The sequence below is a fragment of the Fulmarus glacialis genome, unplaced genomic scaffold (genome assembly GCF_000690835.1).
Source record: "Fulmarus glacialis isolate BGI_N327 unplaced genomic scaffold, ASM69083v1 scaffold28517, whole genome shotgun sequence".
NCBI lineage: Eukaryota > Metazoa > Chordata > Aves > Procellariiformes > Procellariidae > Fulmarus > Fulmarus glacialis.
The window spans coordinates 55,034-68,363 of record NW_009224291.1 but is presented as its reverse complement, the minus strand read 5'-3'; the positions used below and the strand labels follow the sequence as shown (position 1 = coordinate 68,363).

Sequence of the window (13,330 nt, the reverse complement as noted above, 5' to 3'; positions counted from 1 at the left end):
ATTAAAAGTAAAAAAATGTTTCTCTTTTCTGAACAAACCTGCAAAGAAGTTTTGACATTTAATTTGGGTGGGTTTTTTTTTCCTTTTTCTGGAACAGTGTCATTTTTATGGTTATTCTATTACTGCTAACCATCTTATACCACAGAATAGCTCATTTATTTCTAATACTACTATACAGTACTCTTGTATTTCCCCTCCTCATATTCTATCAGAAAATCTCACCTTGTAAAAATAATTCGATGTTCTTCTAATAGCTATTAATGTTTGTTTTCTATATCAGTCCGTGTGGCATTATCATCTCAAGACTCAGAATGTGGGTACTCAACCTATCTTCCCATTATAAGTTATCAATCACAAAAAATAACATGCTTTATATTTAAAGTATTATAATCTTTCATTTTCTGCTCATTACATTTTTTCTATCTATGCAACTGCAGCATAGTCATTGCTCTGGTCATTTTTTTCACTTTCCTGTGGGCTGGTGATTGTCACCCTTGGATTTGTGGATGTTTTTTCAAGATGGGAATCAACCTAGAGAAAAAGAACAGGTACTGTTAACTTCATCGGTTAACAAACATTTCACTTCATTTCAATACAGTGTTAGCACTTCATACTAGAATTTCCACAAGGTATACTTAAAGTGAAAAAATGTTTTCCGAGAGTGATCACATTAACATTTTTATTTACCTTATACTTATATGCCTTCCAAAGGAGAAAGTACTGAAATTAGAGGTTACCCCCCAGTTCTTTCATCAAACATCCAGTTACCCACATATCCATCTAAAGTGAATGCTCACTCACTTTCTCCACTTTCATAAATAACTTCAGCTTTTCTAAAAACAAACAAAAAAAATCAATATATCAAGCATAGAATAAATTCAGGGCCCAAGAAAACGTCACATTACTCAGCTTTCTTAATTGAAAAATGTTCTTGTGTGTCATATAGAAACAGAAGAAAGCCCAGTTGCAAGGTGCAAGAAACCATTCCCAGTGTCACAAGAAGCAGAGGAAGAGTCTGTTTTTCAGCAGCCTATAGGCAGGGAATATGCAGCAAATTGTTCTGCTTCTGATGCTCAAGAATCCCACTCTTCCCAGATCTGGATTCTCCCCATCAAACAAACCACTTTGCTTCCGACATTCTGTTCGTTGGTCAGTTCATCTGACAGTTAGGGTAGCCCACTTTATTTTTCTGCGTTGCATGCCTCCATCTAAGCCAACAGCGTATTACCGTGTCTCCTAAATTAATGGGATATTTGCTTTTAAACTGACTAAAGCCCCTTGCTTTGAGGATCTTGTTCATCTCCACAATCTCTTCCAATTTCTAAGAAAAGGAGATGAAACTTCCACAAAGCAATGGCAAGAGCCCTGTATGAAATGCAACTTCTATGAAAGTCAATTCACCAAAATAATGAGGCACTGGTTTCATGAACACACCCTTCTGCTCTGTCCTAAAGGACAATGTAGTGTGGAAATATATAATGATTATGCTTTTCTGGAAATTGCAAGAATTTTTTTTATTATTTTTTTCCAAAATTCAGCATAGTCAGGAAAGCAGGAGATGCAGATTCATCAAATAGCGAGAAACATCTGCTTTCTCAGTTGGAGGGCATATAATGTAATTACTGATGTAACTGATCTATACAGACAGAAAACAGCTTTTCCCACAAACTGAAGTTCTTGTAAATGCTCTCAGGACCTTATCAGGTGTGAGCTACTTAGAGACTTGCTGAGAAGCCTAAGGCTGAGATGAATGAGGAACAATAACTTAAGAACAACACACTGAAAGAATAAACACTCACCTGATTCTGACTGTCAGAATCCTCTTCTTTTATTTCTTCTTCAGGCTGAAGACCACCTTGGTAGTTCAAGTGCTCCATTCCCTCACCATTTTCTTTATTTTTCTTGCCATTTAAATGAGTAAGTTCCTCTGCTTGGTCACCATTCTCTTCACCTTCATAATTATCATTTAATTTCTTCTTCTTTTCTTCCATTTCACTTCTTTCTTTAACAGTTTCCCCACTTTCCTCTCCATTCACTTCTGGATATTCTTCCTGTCCTTTATATGCCTCCTCTCCCCTGTCATTTTCCTCTTCTGCATTTTCTTCTTCATCTACAGTTTCTGCTGGCCTCTGGTGAAAGGAAAAGCAGCAGCATTATGAGGCATTTTTAATCAGAATGCTCCATGCAATTCTGAAACGTGACAGACATCAAAATCACAATTACGTCATTACTGCGGAGTAAGTATGCTAATTTGAGGTTTGTCTACATGGACAGAAAATGATGCTCCTGTACTAACACCCCATAATGCACACTTATTCTACATTAAAAAACTGTGTTAGTGAGATTTAAATGTATTACACTGGGTTAATCCATTTGACCATACTAAAAACAACTGGAATGAGCTAGATTTAATTAATACAGCAACAGCTATTTTGTTTCAGCTATTCTGGGTTCTCCAACATTCTAACATTTAGTATGTAGTTGTTTATAAAATCCTGTCACAATAAAATGTCATACATCACTAGCCCACAAACTGTTTCCCAAGAAGCATTTTACCTATGGACCAGACCATGCCATGCCAACTGGTCCTGTTGTGCAGCCTGTCTTCTTTGCATCCACAGAAAAGTAGCAAGAGAGATGAGGTAGACCTACTGGTCACTTCCACAACATCATTGCCCTTTCCAAAGACCCCTATGTAGGGTGGCATGGTTAGGATTTGTTTGACATTTAGCAATTAATTTTTCCTACACAGAGTCAGACCAGCAACCAGGAGGAACAGGATCTTGTCCCATATTGAAGAAGAGTAAGCAGAAACTCACTATAGATAAGCTGCTAGCAGCATCATTTCATGACAATCTGGAAGACTGATGCACATACTATCTAGTTTTCGTCATTTGTCTTCCAGTTCCAGCTTTGAAGATTCACCTGACTATTCAGTGAACCAATGCCCCCGCTGCCAAGATGACTTATGTACTTGTGCTAAGGTTTGAATGAAAATAAAGAGAAAAAAAATCCCACAGGAGTGACAGGGTGTCTGCCTCCCACATAGCCTCATCAGACTCTAAATCTAAAGCAAACAAGCTGAGAGCAATAGGTTGTCTCTTAATCAAAAGTGTTTGGAATTTTACTATCATTAGCAGCAACTTTATGCAGGCAGCTGTCTGCTACAGACCTATAAGTTTCCCTCACTAACACTAACATTTCAAAAGAATTATCTCACCACCTTCAACATATCAGCAATACCAACAATTGATTGAAGCTTCTTGATAAAACACCTTGCTTTTGCGTTGATATCTAAGTAGCAACATAAGACAACTTTACTATGCCAGTGCACAATACCGCATTGACACAGCTTCAAAAAGGACAAGTTATTGTGTTGTAATAATCCATAGAATGACAAATTACTAGAAATATTACATGGTTACCTGACCAGATAAATAATGGCTCCATAAGTAATTTTTGAAGTACAGTAGTCTCTGTGTGTTTTTTCTTCAAGCCTTCCTGACTCACTTTCATCTGGTAACATCAAACTGGCCTTATTACCACTAAAATAAAAATTAAACAAGACACCTTCAAAGAAGGCACCATCCAAAGCAAACTTGAGCCCACTTTGGTAACCTCCACATAAAGATAGCAAAGAATCTGCAGATCCATAAATTCTCAGAAGTTACCTGCTAGTCTTACACATGTGACCTACTAATTTGTTTTCAGTCTGCTAAGGAAATTAGCAGCTCTGGATTCTGATCAGAAACAGGGGAGGGTGGGACAAATTAAATGCACCAGACACCACTAGCTAAAAGTAAGCGGTTTTGGTTTTGCTTAATGACACCTGCTTACTATGACATTACAAACACCAAATGAAGAGAGGGTAAGAAAAGAAGATAAGTAAACCCAGGCTTTCTTAGTTAACTGTTGTAGTCATCCAAGATACTAGTATTTCCAGCTTTTTGTTACTGCCTGACAGTGGGTACAATCAGAAGAGAATATCTGCCCTTGCCTGAATTGCTTTAGTATGGTGCTTCATTTTGGACTGCAGAAGAAGGTGTGTAGACTTTATGCCATGGTGTAAACATATGTAGCCTAATGCATATGCTTTTAATGGTTTCATTGCTGTGGAAGCAGTCTTTGGCATAGAAGCACAATGGACATTTGAGGGACAGTAACCTCCTAAGGTCCTACGCAAGCTAGACTCATTAGACCTTATCTGTCTAAAATAGGTGAGGATGCAAATTTTTTAAGAGTTAAAACTGAGTAACATAGAAGATAAACACAGTGTTATTGAACTGTACCCAGAAACTCACTGGAAGCTCACAGGTAACTAGCATGAAATAACATTCAAATTTCAACTAATTTAACTTGACCAGTCAAGCTAAATTGCCTGAAAAATAATAGTACAAAACAAGATTAGTCATTAGTGCAAGTATAATGTTTTTATAGTAACTGAACATTTCAAGATAGCTGAGCATATTACTACAATGGTTATTACTACTACAGACAAAAATAAAAAGTCATGTTTACAGCTAATAATTGGAAAGTAAAATGTGTTCTTCATTTAATCTCCTTTCAAGCTGCACTACATTAGAAGGACATTTCAAACAAGTTAAAAATCAGCATTGATCCAGAGGAAAAGACCTTTTGCAAGGTAATCGAAAATACAGTATGGTTCCCACTGCATGCAGAGTCATAGGTATGCTTTGAAATGTGAACATGACCACAGATGATGCATTTCAGAATACACAGCAGACCTAAGACAGGACTGTAGGGAGGGAACTGAAGGCCAAAATCACCCACCAAATCATACATTGCTCTTTACATAAAAAGTGTGATACTTTCTACTGAGATCTTATAGATCTACTAGCTATGCATAAATCAGCATTCTCTATTTTAAGTACACCTTCTTCACTGAGAAAGAGATATACTTATTTTTTTTTAAAGAGAATGTTTATGTGCATATATACATTCAGGGAGGAAAACAGAAAAAGGGAGAAAAACAGTCTTTTATGGTCCAAAGCCTGTAAACGCTGTACATGCTTAACTTTACCTTCTTGAACAGTTCCAGTGATTTCAGTGAACCTGAAATAGTGAGCGAAGCCTACATTAAAGTGCTTGCTGGATCAGGGTATAATTCAAAGTCCCCTGGAGTCAATGGGAAACTTTTCATTGAATTCGATACACTGCAGCCATCCCTCCACCTACAATTGTACAAAATGCCTATTATGTATACGTCAAAGTTACCGCAAACTGTGTTCTCTCAGTAAGAATAAATCAGGATGGGTGTATTGAAAGCAAAGCAGGTATGCCAGTTCAGACTTACATGTCCTTGCAGAAATTATCAGACTCATTTCAAGAATGATCTTGTATACTTAAGAAAAAGCAGTGACATTTCACATCTTAGTTTTCAGCTTTTCACTAGTCATCTTTTAAATAACCAGAATATTCCCAGTAAGAGTTTCCTAAATGGAATGCATTGGCTGGATAGCCAAGACAGATGTGGGACTCTGCTGCTCCTCTTTGCAGCCGAGAAGTCAGAGTTCGGCTTTCAGCCAGTGTGTTGGCTCACAGGAAGTCGTACAAGTACATTACATTTGGGATTCTGGTAAAAGCTCAGAGCATCTCAAATCCAGAGAACAAACTTTATATCCAGGCCTGAGTGACTGAGGTCTCTCACCACTTTGTAACACAACTAAACAAACATGAGCATCAAACATTAGTATCAACATGTTGACATGAGAGATTCCAGAGAACAAGGTGCACTTCAAAAATTCATGTTGGAAGCACCCAGCCAGTTGTAGCATAGGGTAACTAAACGTGCATACTATAATGAACTACAGAATAAGTGTTCCTGTGTTACTCTAGTCCTGTGTCCACATCACAAAAAACAGCAGCACAACTTGATCCTGACAGCAATAAACCTAGGACTGGAGAAGCATGAGGTGATTACATTCTTATACCTCGAGGTAATTTTCATGGAGAAGTAAGCAACTTCTAGGACAGGGGACTTTCCTGGTAACTGTGTGATGGATTACCCTCATTCCTCCTATAGTCAGAACTACTCATAGTAAGGTTTGTAATTTTGTCTTTTGTATGGTTGCAAGAAAATAGGAAGTAACCTTCTTTCTTCTATTGCTGGCTCCATCTTTTAAATGAAGATAATGTCTTTGCAGTTTCCCAGTTGAAAGTACAGTAGTTAGAATAACTAGTCTTCAAACCATTCCTTCATGACTGTGAGCACAATTCTTTGCTTGTCATGGACTAGCAATAAAAAGACTTACTGACAAAAGACTCGTATATGTATATTGAAAGGCATATTCAACCAAAGGCACATAGAACCACTGAAGTAATTCTCAACTTCATGCTGGAAACATGGACCCAGCTTGCCTTCTGGAAACCTCCTGACTTACTAGCAGGTTGATGAGGAACAGAGTGAATTTCATTTTGCATTCAAGAAGTATGATTGCTTGATGGTATTTTTAATCTCAGCAAAAACAGAGTGTTTAAAAAAGAAAGATGTATTCTAATTACACTCATCATGCTATCATTAATTAAGAGCTACATTACCAAATGCCATCATCATTCAAAAGCAATAAGTCAGGAAATCTTCAGACATTGAAGCATTTGGCTTCTTTTCCTCTAGGGATGCTAACGTAACCTCTCAAAAGGTTTGTACATGACTGATACTAGAATATTGAAAAGTGCAGCATCACAAATCATTTAAGGCGGAAATTATTTTGTACCATTAATGTAAAACATAATTTTGCTTTATTGAAGCCATTTGGAAATGTTTACTTGGCTAACAGTCACAACAGACAAACAATGAGGTAGACAACAAAAATCTTAATGGTCATAAATACCGGCATGAATACATCTCACAAATGCAGCATCAAGAACACTTAACTTTGATTGCACCAAACCTCTCCAGAACAGAGCTGCTCCTGCTCCTACCCAGTCAGGAATGCTTTGTAGCCACACTGCACAGATTCCAACAGCAAAACATTTTGTTCCCGAACCAGATAGGGTTGCTAAGTGACAGCAGCCCTCTTCTCTTCCACATCATTTACAAAACCCAGGCTCTTAAAAACAAGCAAATGAATAGTTAAGGGTTCATCAGTCTTACACATCCCAAATAGTAAATACACTGTTGTTCCTGAAGGCAAAAAAGTCTTTATCCCCACAACATTTAAACTCCAACGTTTTTATGAGTTGGATGCATTATTTATTTATTTTTTTACAACAAATGCAGCACCTGAGTCCACAGAGTCTAATTTTTCATAAGATCAGAGCACCCAGAAGTCTAACTGGAATGAATGGAAACTATGTAACTTGAAGCATAGAAAAAACAGCTTTTCAAACTCCATTCCTCAGTTTCATTGTGTGATAACTGGAAGCGTGCATAATTCCTTAATCACAAGACGGCCATGGCAGAGAAGAAAACATCTGATCAGAACCTTACTTTTTAAAGATGTACCTAAGTCAACAATATTTTTCTCCATCTATTTCACTGACAACCATGTCTAGTTTTTCCATAACATTTTCCATGTATACATTCAAATTTACCTAAATTTCACACCCTACAATACAGTATGATCTGTTCAGCATCCCTGTAGACAGTGAGAAGATAAGCACTTAAAAAGAAGCCCTACTGAGGTTGCAAAAATACAGAAATGATTTTTTTTCCAGAAACAGACTCTTCTACACTGACTGAAAAATGCCCTAAAAGTTAAGCAATCTGAGAAATTGTCTGCTCTAGGATTGCTAGATTTTTTCAAGACAGGTGCACACAGAGAGGGGTAACTTTTTTCAAAGTGGTATCAACACTAGTTTTACAACAGAACTGCATTTGCAGGCTTCACTCGGAAGAAGTGAAGGCCACAGAGGCCTTTAAAGAAAAGATCAGACCTTGCTGCTATAGCTTCAGAAATCACAGTCATCCAATACAGAAACCTAGGGAAGATCTCTGTTCTCATGCTGAGCTGCAAGGGACCAACCAGAGTAAGTTTCCCTATCTCACAAAGACAAACAATAAAAAAACTAAGTGTAAATCAGTGGAGCTGAAAGAAGAACATGCAGGGAAAAATCTTATCTGCTTGTCAGCACTCAAAATCCAGAAGGCTTAAATTACAGCTGCATCATTTGTAGCGAAATTTGAGCATAAAAAGTTTTGCACGTATTCTTTCCAAATGCCATTTTGAAATCCTTACTGATGTAGTGCAAAATGTTTCCTCATGAAAAGTTCTAGCCTTTTTAATCAAGGAATGTGTCTTCAAGCAGTCAGCGTGTTTTAATGTTGAATCAATGCAAACTTTAACATTTTGCCTTCAGCAATTGGGAAGATAAATATTTTGTTCTGTTCACTGAGGTGAATCTTGGGTCTCTAAAGCAAAATGTATACTCCATAATGAAAACTGCAAATGAAAGGTGCAAATTTTCTGCTACTGGTGATACAGAGAGAATACTTAGGGGAGCTACATAATTTCATATCACATCACAGCCCAGGAAATGGCAAACAATGAGTGATATCAGGACTGCATTAATCGGTGGACATGTCTGTAATAATGGAAAGCAAATGGCTAGTGAAAGAACCGAGAGTGTGAACATCTACAAAAAAACCCAAATCCGTGCCTGTTAGAGAAATTTATCATCCAGTGATTTTTACAGATAAACACAAAAAGAGAGAGGGAGATGGGGATGATGAATCTGGAGGGGAAAAAAAAACCAAACCAGATTCATTCTACATCACTTACATCTTAATAGCCAGTATCATATATCCCATGGCAAAGTAGGCTGGCGTAACAATATGCCTGAATTCCTTGTAGGGATCATGCACTGGACAATTTCATATCTCATAATTCTCATGCTTACCCCACCTCCCAAGGGCTCAGCATGGGAGAAGAACAACCATGCTTATGGAAATGGATACAGCAATGCAAACTTGCAGTGTTATTTCAATACTGTTAATACCAACTGCTGCTTTTGTATTTCACACTTACATAAAACTAAAGAAAATGTAGAAGTTTGTTCTGGAAGCTTTACAAGTTAGAAAATGTTCTATCTCAGAAAGAGTTACTTTGAGTATATTTATATTAGTATCAGCAAACTCAAAGTAACACACTTAATTACCATTTCAAATAAGAAACTTGCATTGTTTTGCTGCCTCACTACCAAGAACTGCAATAAAACCACCTTGTTCCCTTGCTATTTGCACAATTGATTTCATAGTCTGTCATCAGTTCCCATGGATATTGACATAGTGATGTAAAACAACCAACCTGGAGTAAGTCTGCATGTCAAAAGAAGAAACTATCCATTTTGTATTTGGAAGCTGAAGTCTTGGTACAGAATATAGAACAGAGGGTCTGGTTTGGTTTTAGGCAAAATACTGATTTTTCCTCCTTGATGTTCAATTACAACTGTCAGCTAGTCTGGAGTAAAGTGAATCCTGTTCTTTTAATGTGTTCTTAGCTGGCAGACAGCATTTTACAGAATAGGACATAAGCGGGTTTCTAGCCAGTATTACACTAGTTTAGTTAATGGCTAATCTGGCATTTGTTCAACCGTGTACTTCAAATGGCAAGACAGAGAAGGTGCATAAAAAGAAAAGAGACTAAGCTCTATCTTCACCACCTCATTTATGTGGCTGATGGAAATGATAGCATATCAGAAGTGTCAGCATTCTAGTGAAAGCTGGCATGTAAATATTTATGCATTATGCAAGATAGTCAAGCCCTGGCTGGCTGTCCTTTTCCATATTTCTAGCAATAACAGAAACTGCAGTTCAGATAAGAAAAAGCTATAAAGCTTTACATCACAGATTTTAAAACAATTTAAAATGGTCATTAATAAGAACCTGAACACGCAAAATGCTAAATGCTTCCAAGGTCTGAGTAACCTCAGTTATCTGGGAATAAAAAGTGCTCAGTGCTACTCAGAAGGACCTGGCTTCTTGCCAGATTACCTAGGAAACTATACATGAAGTTTTAAAATGAGAAATGAACCATGGCTTGAGTTGCAATACATTTTGGTGCTTTGTTTGGTTTTTCTGAAAATATGAAAATCTGATTATTAATAGTGTGCATTACTGATTTCCCCCCCCCAACACACCTGCTTCCAGTTCCTTGTCCAGGTAGCAGAATCAGTTGGTAGCAACTGAAAAATATTTCCATCTGAGGATGATGCATGGGCCTTAGTACATGACCTTAGAGGTATCAAGCGAGCTCCTAGCATTGCAAGCTTGCCAGCACAACCGAAGCTCACTGGCAACTGTATCAACAACCACAGCTACCACTGTCAAGTACCAAGTGGCAGTGGAGAGTTAACTATTCTCCCCTCCCTAGTGACAGTCACCATCTTCTGGCTGAGGCAAACTGGTGAGACCCACTGGCAGAGCTGTTGCCTGTAGCATCTCTGTGGGGAAGTAAGGCTGCTGTCTCCAGGGCTCTTGGATTTCATATGAATTGCAGTCAACCTAAAAACTAAGACCTGACAACCCAATTTACACTGTCAAATGCTTTACACTACCCAGAGGAATTCTTTATGCACCTTCAGAGGCCAATAAACAGGCTAATCATTTCTCAATTTGATTATTAGGCTGTCAAGACCAGGGCAGGATATACTTCAGGATGTCATAAGAAACAAAGATTAAGACGACAGGCCGCATGTTCTTCCCCAATGTCAGTACTATCAGTACAACCCAACACATCCTAATTATCACAACACCTCACAAGGACAACTGCAATTAATAGGGCTGATGAGCCCAATGGTGTTTAGCACATAAGTCTCTGAGGCCGGGGCAGGTATTTGCTGTGAAAAGACACAGCTGTAGTATTCCATATAATCAGGGACCAGGACAGTCATGCTCTTGCCTCTTTCAATCACCTGATTCATGCGTCTTCAAGAACAATGTCTATAAAATAGTTCTTTCCCGTTAAAGTGAATAAATCACTGAAAATGATCCTTCTTAGAAACAGCAGCCTAAAAGAAAATGGAGAGATCCAGATTTTTTTTTCAGATGGATATGGTGCCATTCTTCAAAATGGCTACAGCAGCAACTTCAGATGTGGCTTTTGTTAATGTACAGATTGGTATTGCAGGCAGAAATTAAAACAAAGTATAAGCTCATAAAACTTCTGTCTATTTTCCCCTCAGGCATTTTTTAAAGGCAGAAGACAAGAAAAATATATATGTCTAGTATTCTTTTACCCAATTCAAATAAACTGAAAAAAATCAGCCAGTTAAATAGTAAGCACAGAAAACCAAACTTTGCTAAAAAAAAAAAAGTTGATTATAGGACTGAAATAATCAAAGATGAACAACCACAGAATCACAGAAAAAATAGATTGGAAGAGACTGTAGAGCAGTGGTCTCCAAACTGTTTTGATTGCACTCCCTTATCAGTAAAAAATTTTCGAGCACGTACCCGCAATATATGTATATTTACTTATTTATAAATTATATACATGTACTACTGAAGTTCTAACATTTTCTTCCTGCACCCCAATGGATTGTCTTTCATACACCCTGGGCTATGCACACTCCACTTCGGAGACAACTGCTCTAGAGATTATCTAGGCCAGTGCCCTGCTGGACCAACTTCGAAGTAAAAATAGGCTGTTTCAGGCCCTGTCCAGTTTAGTTTTAAAAATCACTGAAGACGAAGATTCCCCACTCTCTCTGGACAGGAAAGTGCTTACAGTTCTCACTGTTGAAAATGTTTTTCTTATGTCCAGTTAGTATTTTCCTTGCTACAAATTCTGACCATTGTCTCATCCTTTCGCTGTGCAACACAGAGAAAAGGCTGGCTCCGTCTTCTCTGTAACTCCATCTGTAGCTGAAGAGAGCAATTTGATCTGCCTTCTCTTGCTTAGCCTTTAAGGTGAAACAAACCTAGTTCCCTAAGCTTCTCCTTGTGTCATAGGCTCTAGCCCCCTAAATGTTTTAGTGTGTTGCTGTGCTGGACCCTCTCCTGTTTGTAAATACCTCGCTTGTACTAGGAAGGACTCAAAACTGGACAAAATATTCTAGATGCAACCTCAGAAGTGCCAAGTCAAGGGAGATAATGTTCCCTTGATGTGCTGGCTGTGCTCTTACAAATGCAGGCCAGTCTGCACAGTCAACCTTCGTCGCGAAAAGGGAGCACTGCTGACTCATCCTCAACTTGCTAGCCACAAGAGCTGCATGGCCTCTCCTGCAGAGTTGCTCCTTAGCCTACCCACGCCGACTCTACCAATGCAAGTTACCCTGTCCCAGGTACCCCACTTCATATTTCTCTTTGTTGAACTTCATGAGGCTCGACTCAGCTCATGCCTTCAAACTGTTGAGATTGCTCTGAAAAGCAGCCCTGCATATCACCTGATAATCACCACAGTTTGGCTTTACTACTGAGCCTGGATAAGGCTGCATCCTGTGCCATCATCCATGTTACCGACGAACATGTTAAAAAGTATCAGACCCAGTATCAAACCCACTATCCATAAATAAGTGCCAGTTAAATTTCAACCAACTGACCTTTTAAGTCCCATCGAACCAGGCAGTTTTTCATCCACCTTGTAGCCCACAAATCCAGTCCCTACCCTCCTTAAGGATATCTTCGTCCCCATATCTACCACACTTCTTCCAATTTCTCCTACAAATATGGAAGTCTACGCTGAAAGCAAGATAAATTACAATAACTGTTCTCCGTTCATCCACAGAGCCATTATTTCATCACTGAGGCAAAGAGGTTGGGTAAGTATGATTTGCCCATAGGAAATCCATGTTGGCTATTCCCAATCACAAGTATCAGTATCCATTTCTTCACAAGCTTTGGCATTCCAAATTTCATCCCTGTGAGCCCAGGCAATGTCTCTATACTGCTCCTTAGTAGTCCATCCCCTCTTCTACCTACCACACTCTACCTCTTTTAGTATGAGGTCAGGAGTCCTCTGTTCAAACTGGCCTCCTGCTATGGCTGCTTGTTTTCTTGTGCTTTGAGGAAGATGCCCTTGGAGATGAACCAGATCTCCTGTGTTCCTCTGCACTTCAGGGCAATCTCGCACAGGACCCTGCCTGCCAGTTTCCCAAACAAGCCAAAGTGCACTCTCCTGAATTCCAGGATTTTCATTTTGTTATTTGCCATCCCCACTTCCTTCAGAGTCTTAAACCCTGTTGTCTCATGGCCACTACAACTAAGGCTGCCACTGAGTATCACATCCCCAACCAGCTTCTCTTTATCCATGAGTAGCAAATCCAGCAGAATGACTCTCCTAATCATGTATCCACTACCTACATCAAAAAATTGTCTCCAACACACTCCAGAAATCTCCCAGATTGTTTGTGCCCTGGGTAGTCAAAGTGT

The 13,330-nt window shown here is 38.7% G+C and overlaps 1 protein-coding gene across 1 annotated transcript in view; it reads right to left on the bottom strand.

Annotated features, from left to right (window-relative positions):
• Positions 1–423: 423 nt before the first annotated feature.
• The window catches only part of DCDC2 (doublecortin domain containing 2), a 67,522-nt gene continuing 54,615 nt past the window's right edge, over positions 424–13,330 (bottom strand). The window contains exons 9-10 of the mRNA XM_009582114.1: positions 1,800–2,129; positions 424–531 (exon numbers count right to left, since the gene is read on the bottom strand). Of these exons, the coding sequence (XP_009580409.1) occupies positions 424–531; positions 1,800–2,129 (438 nt within the window). The remainder of the gene's footprint in view (positions 532–1,799; positions 2,130–13,330) is intronic.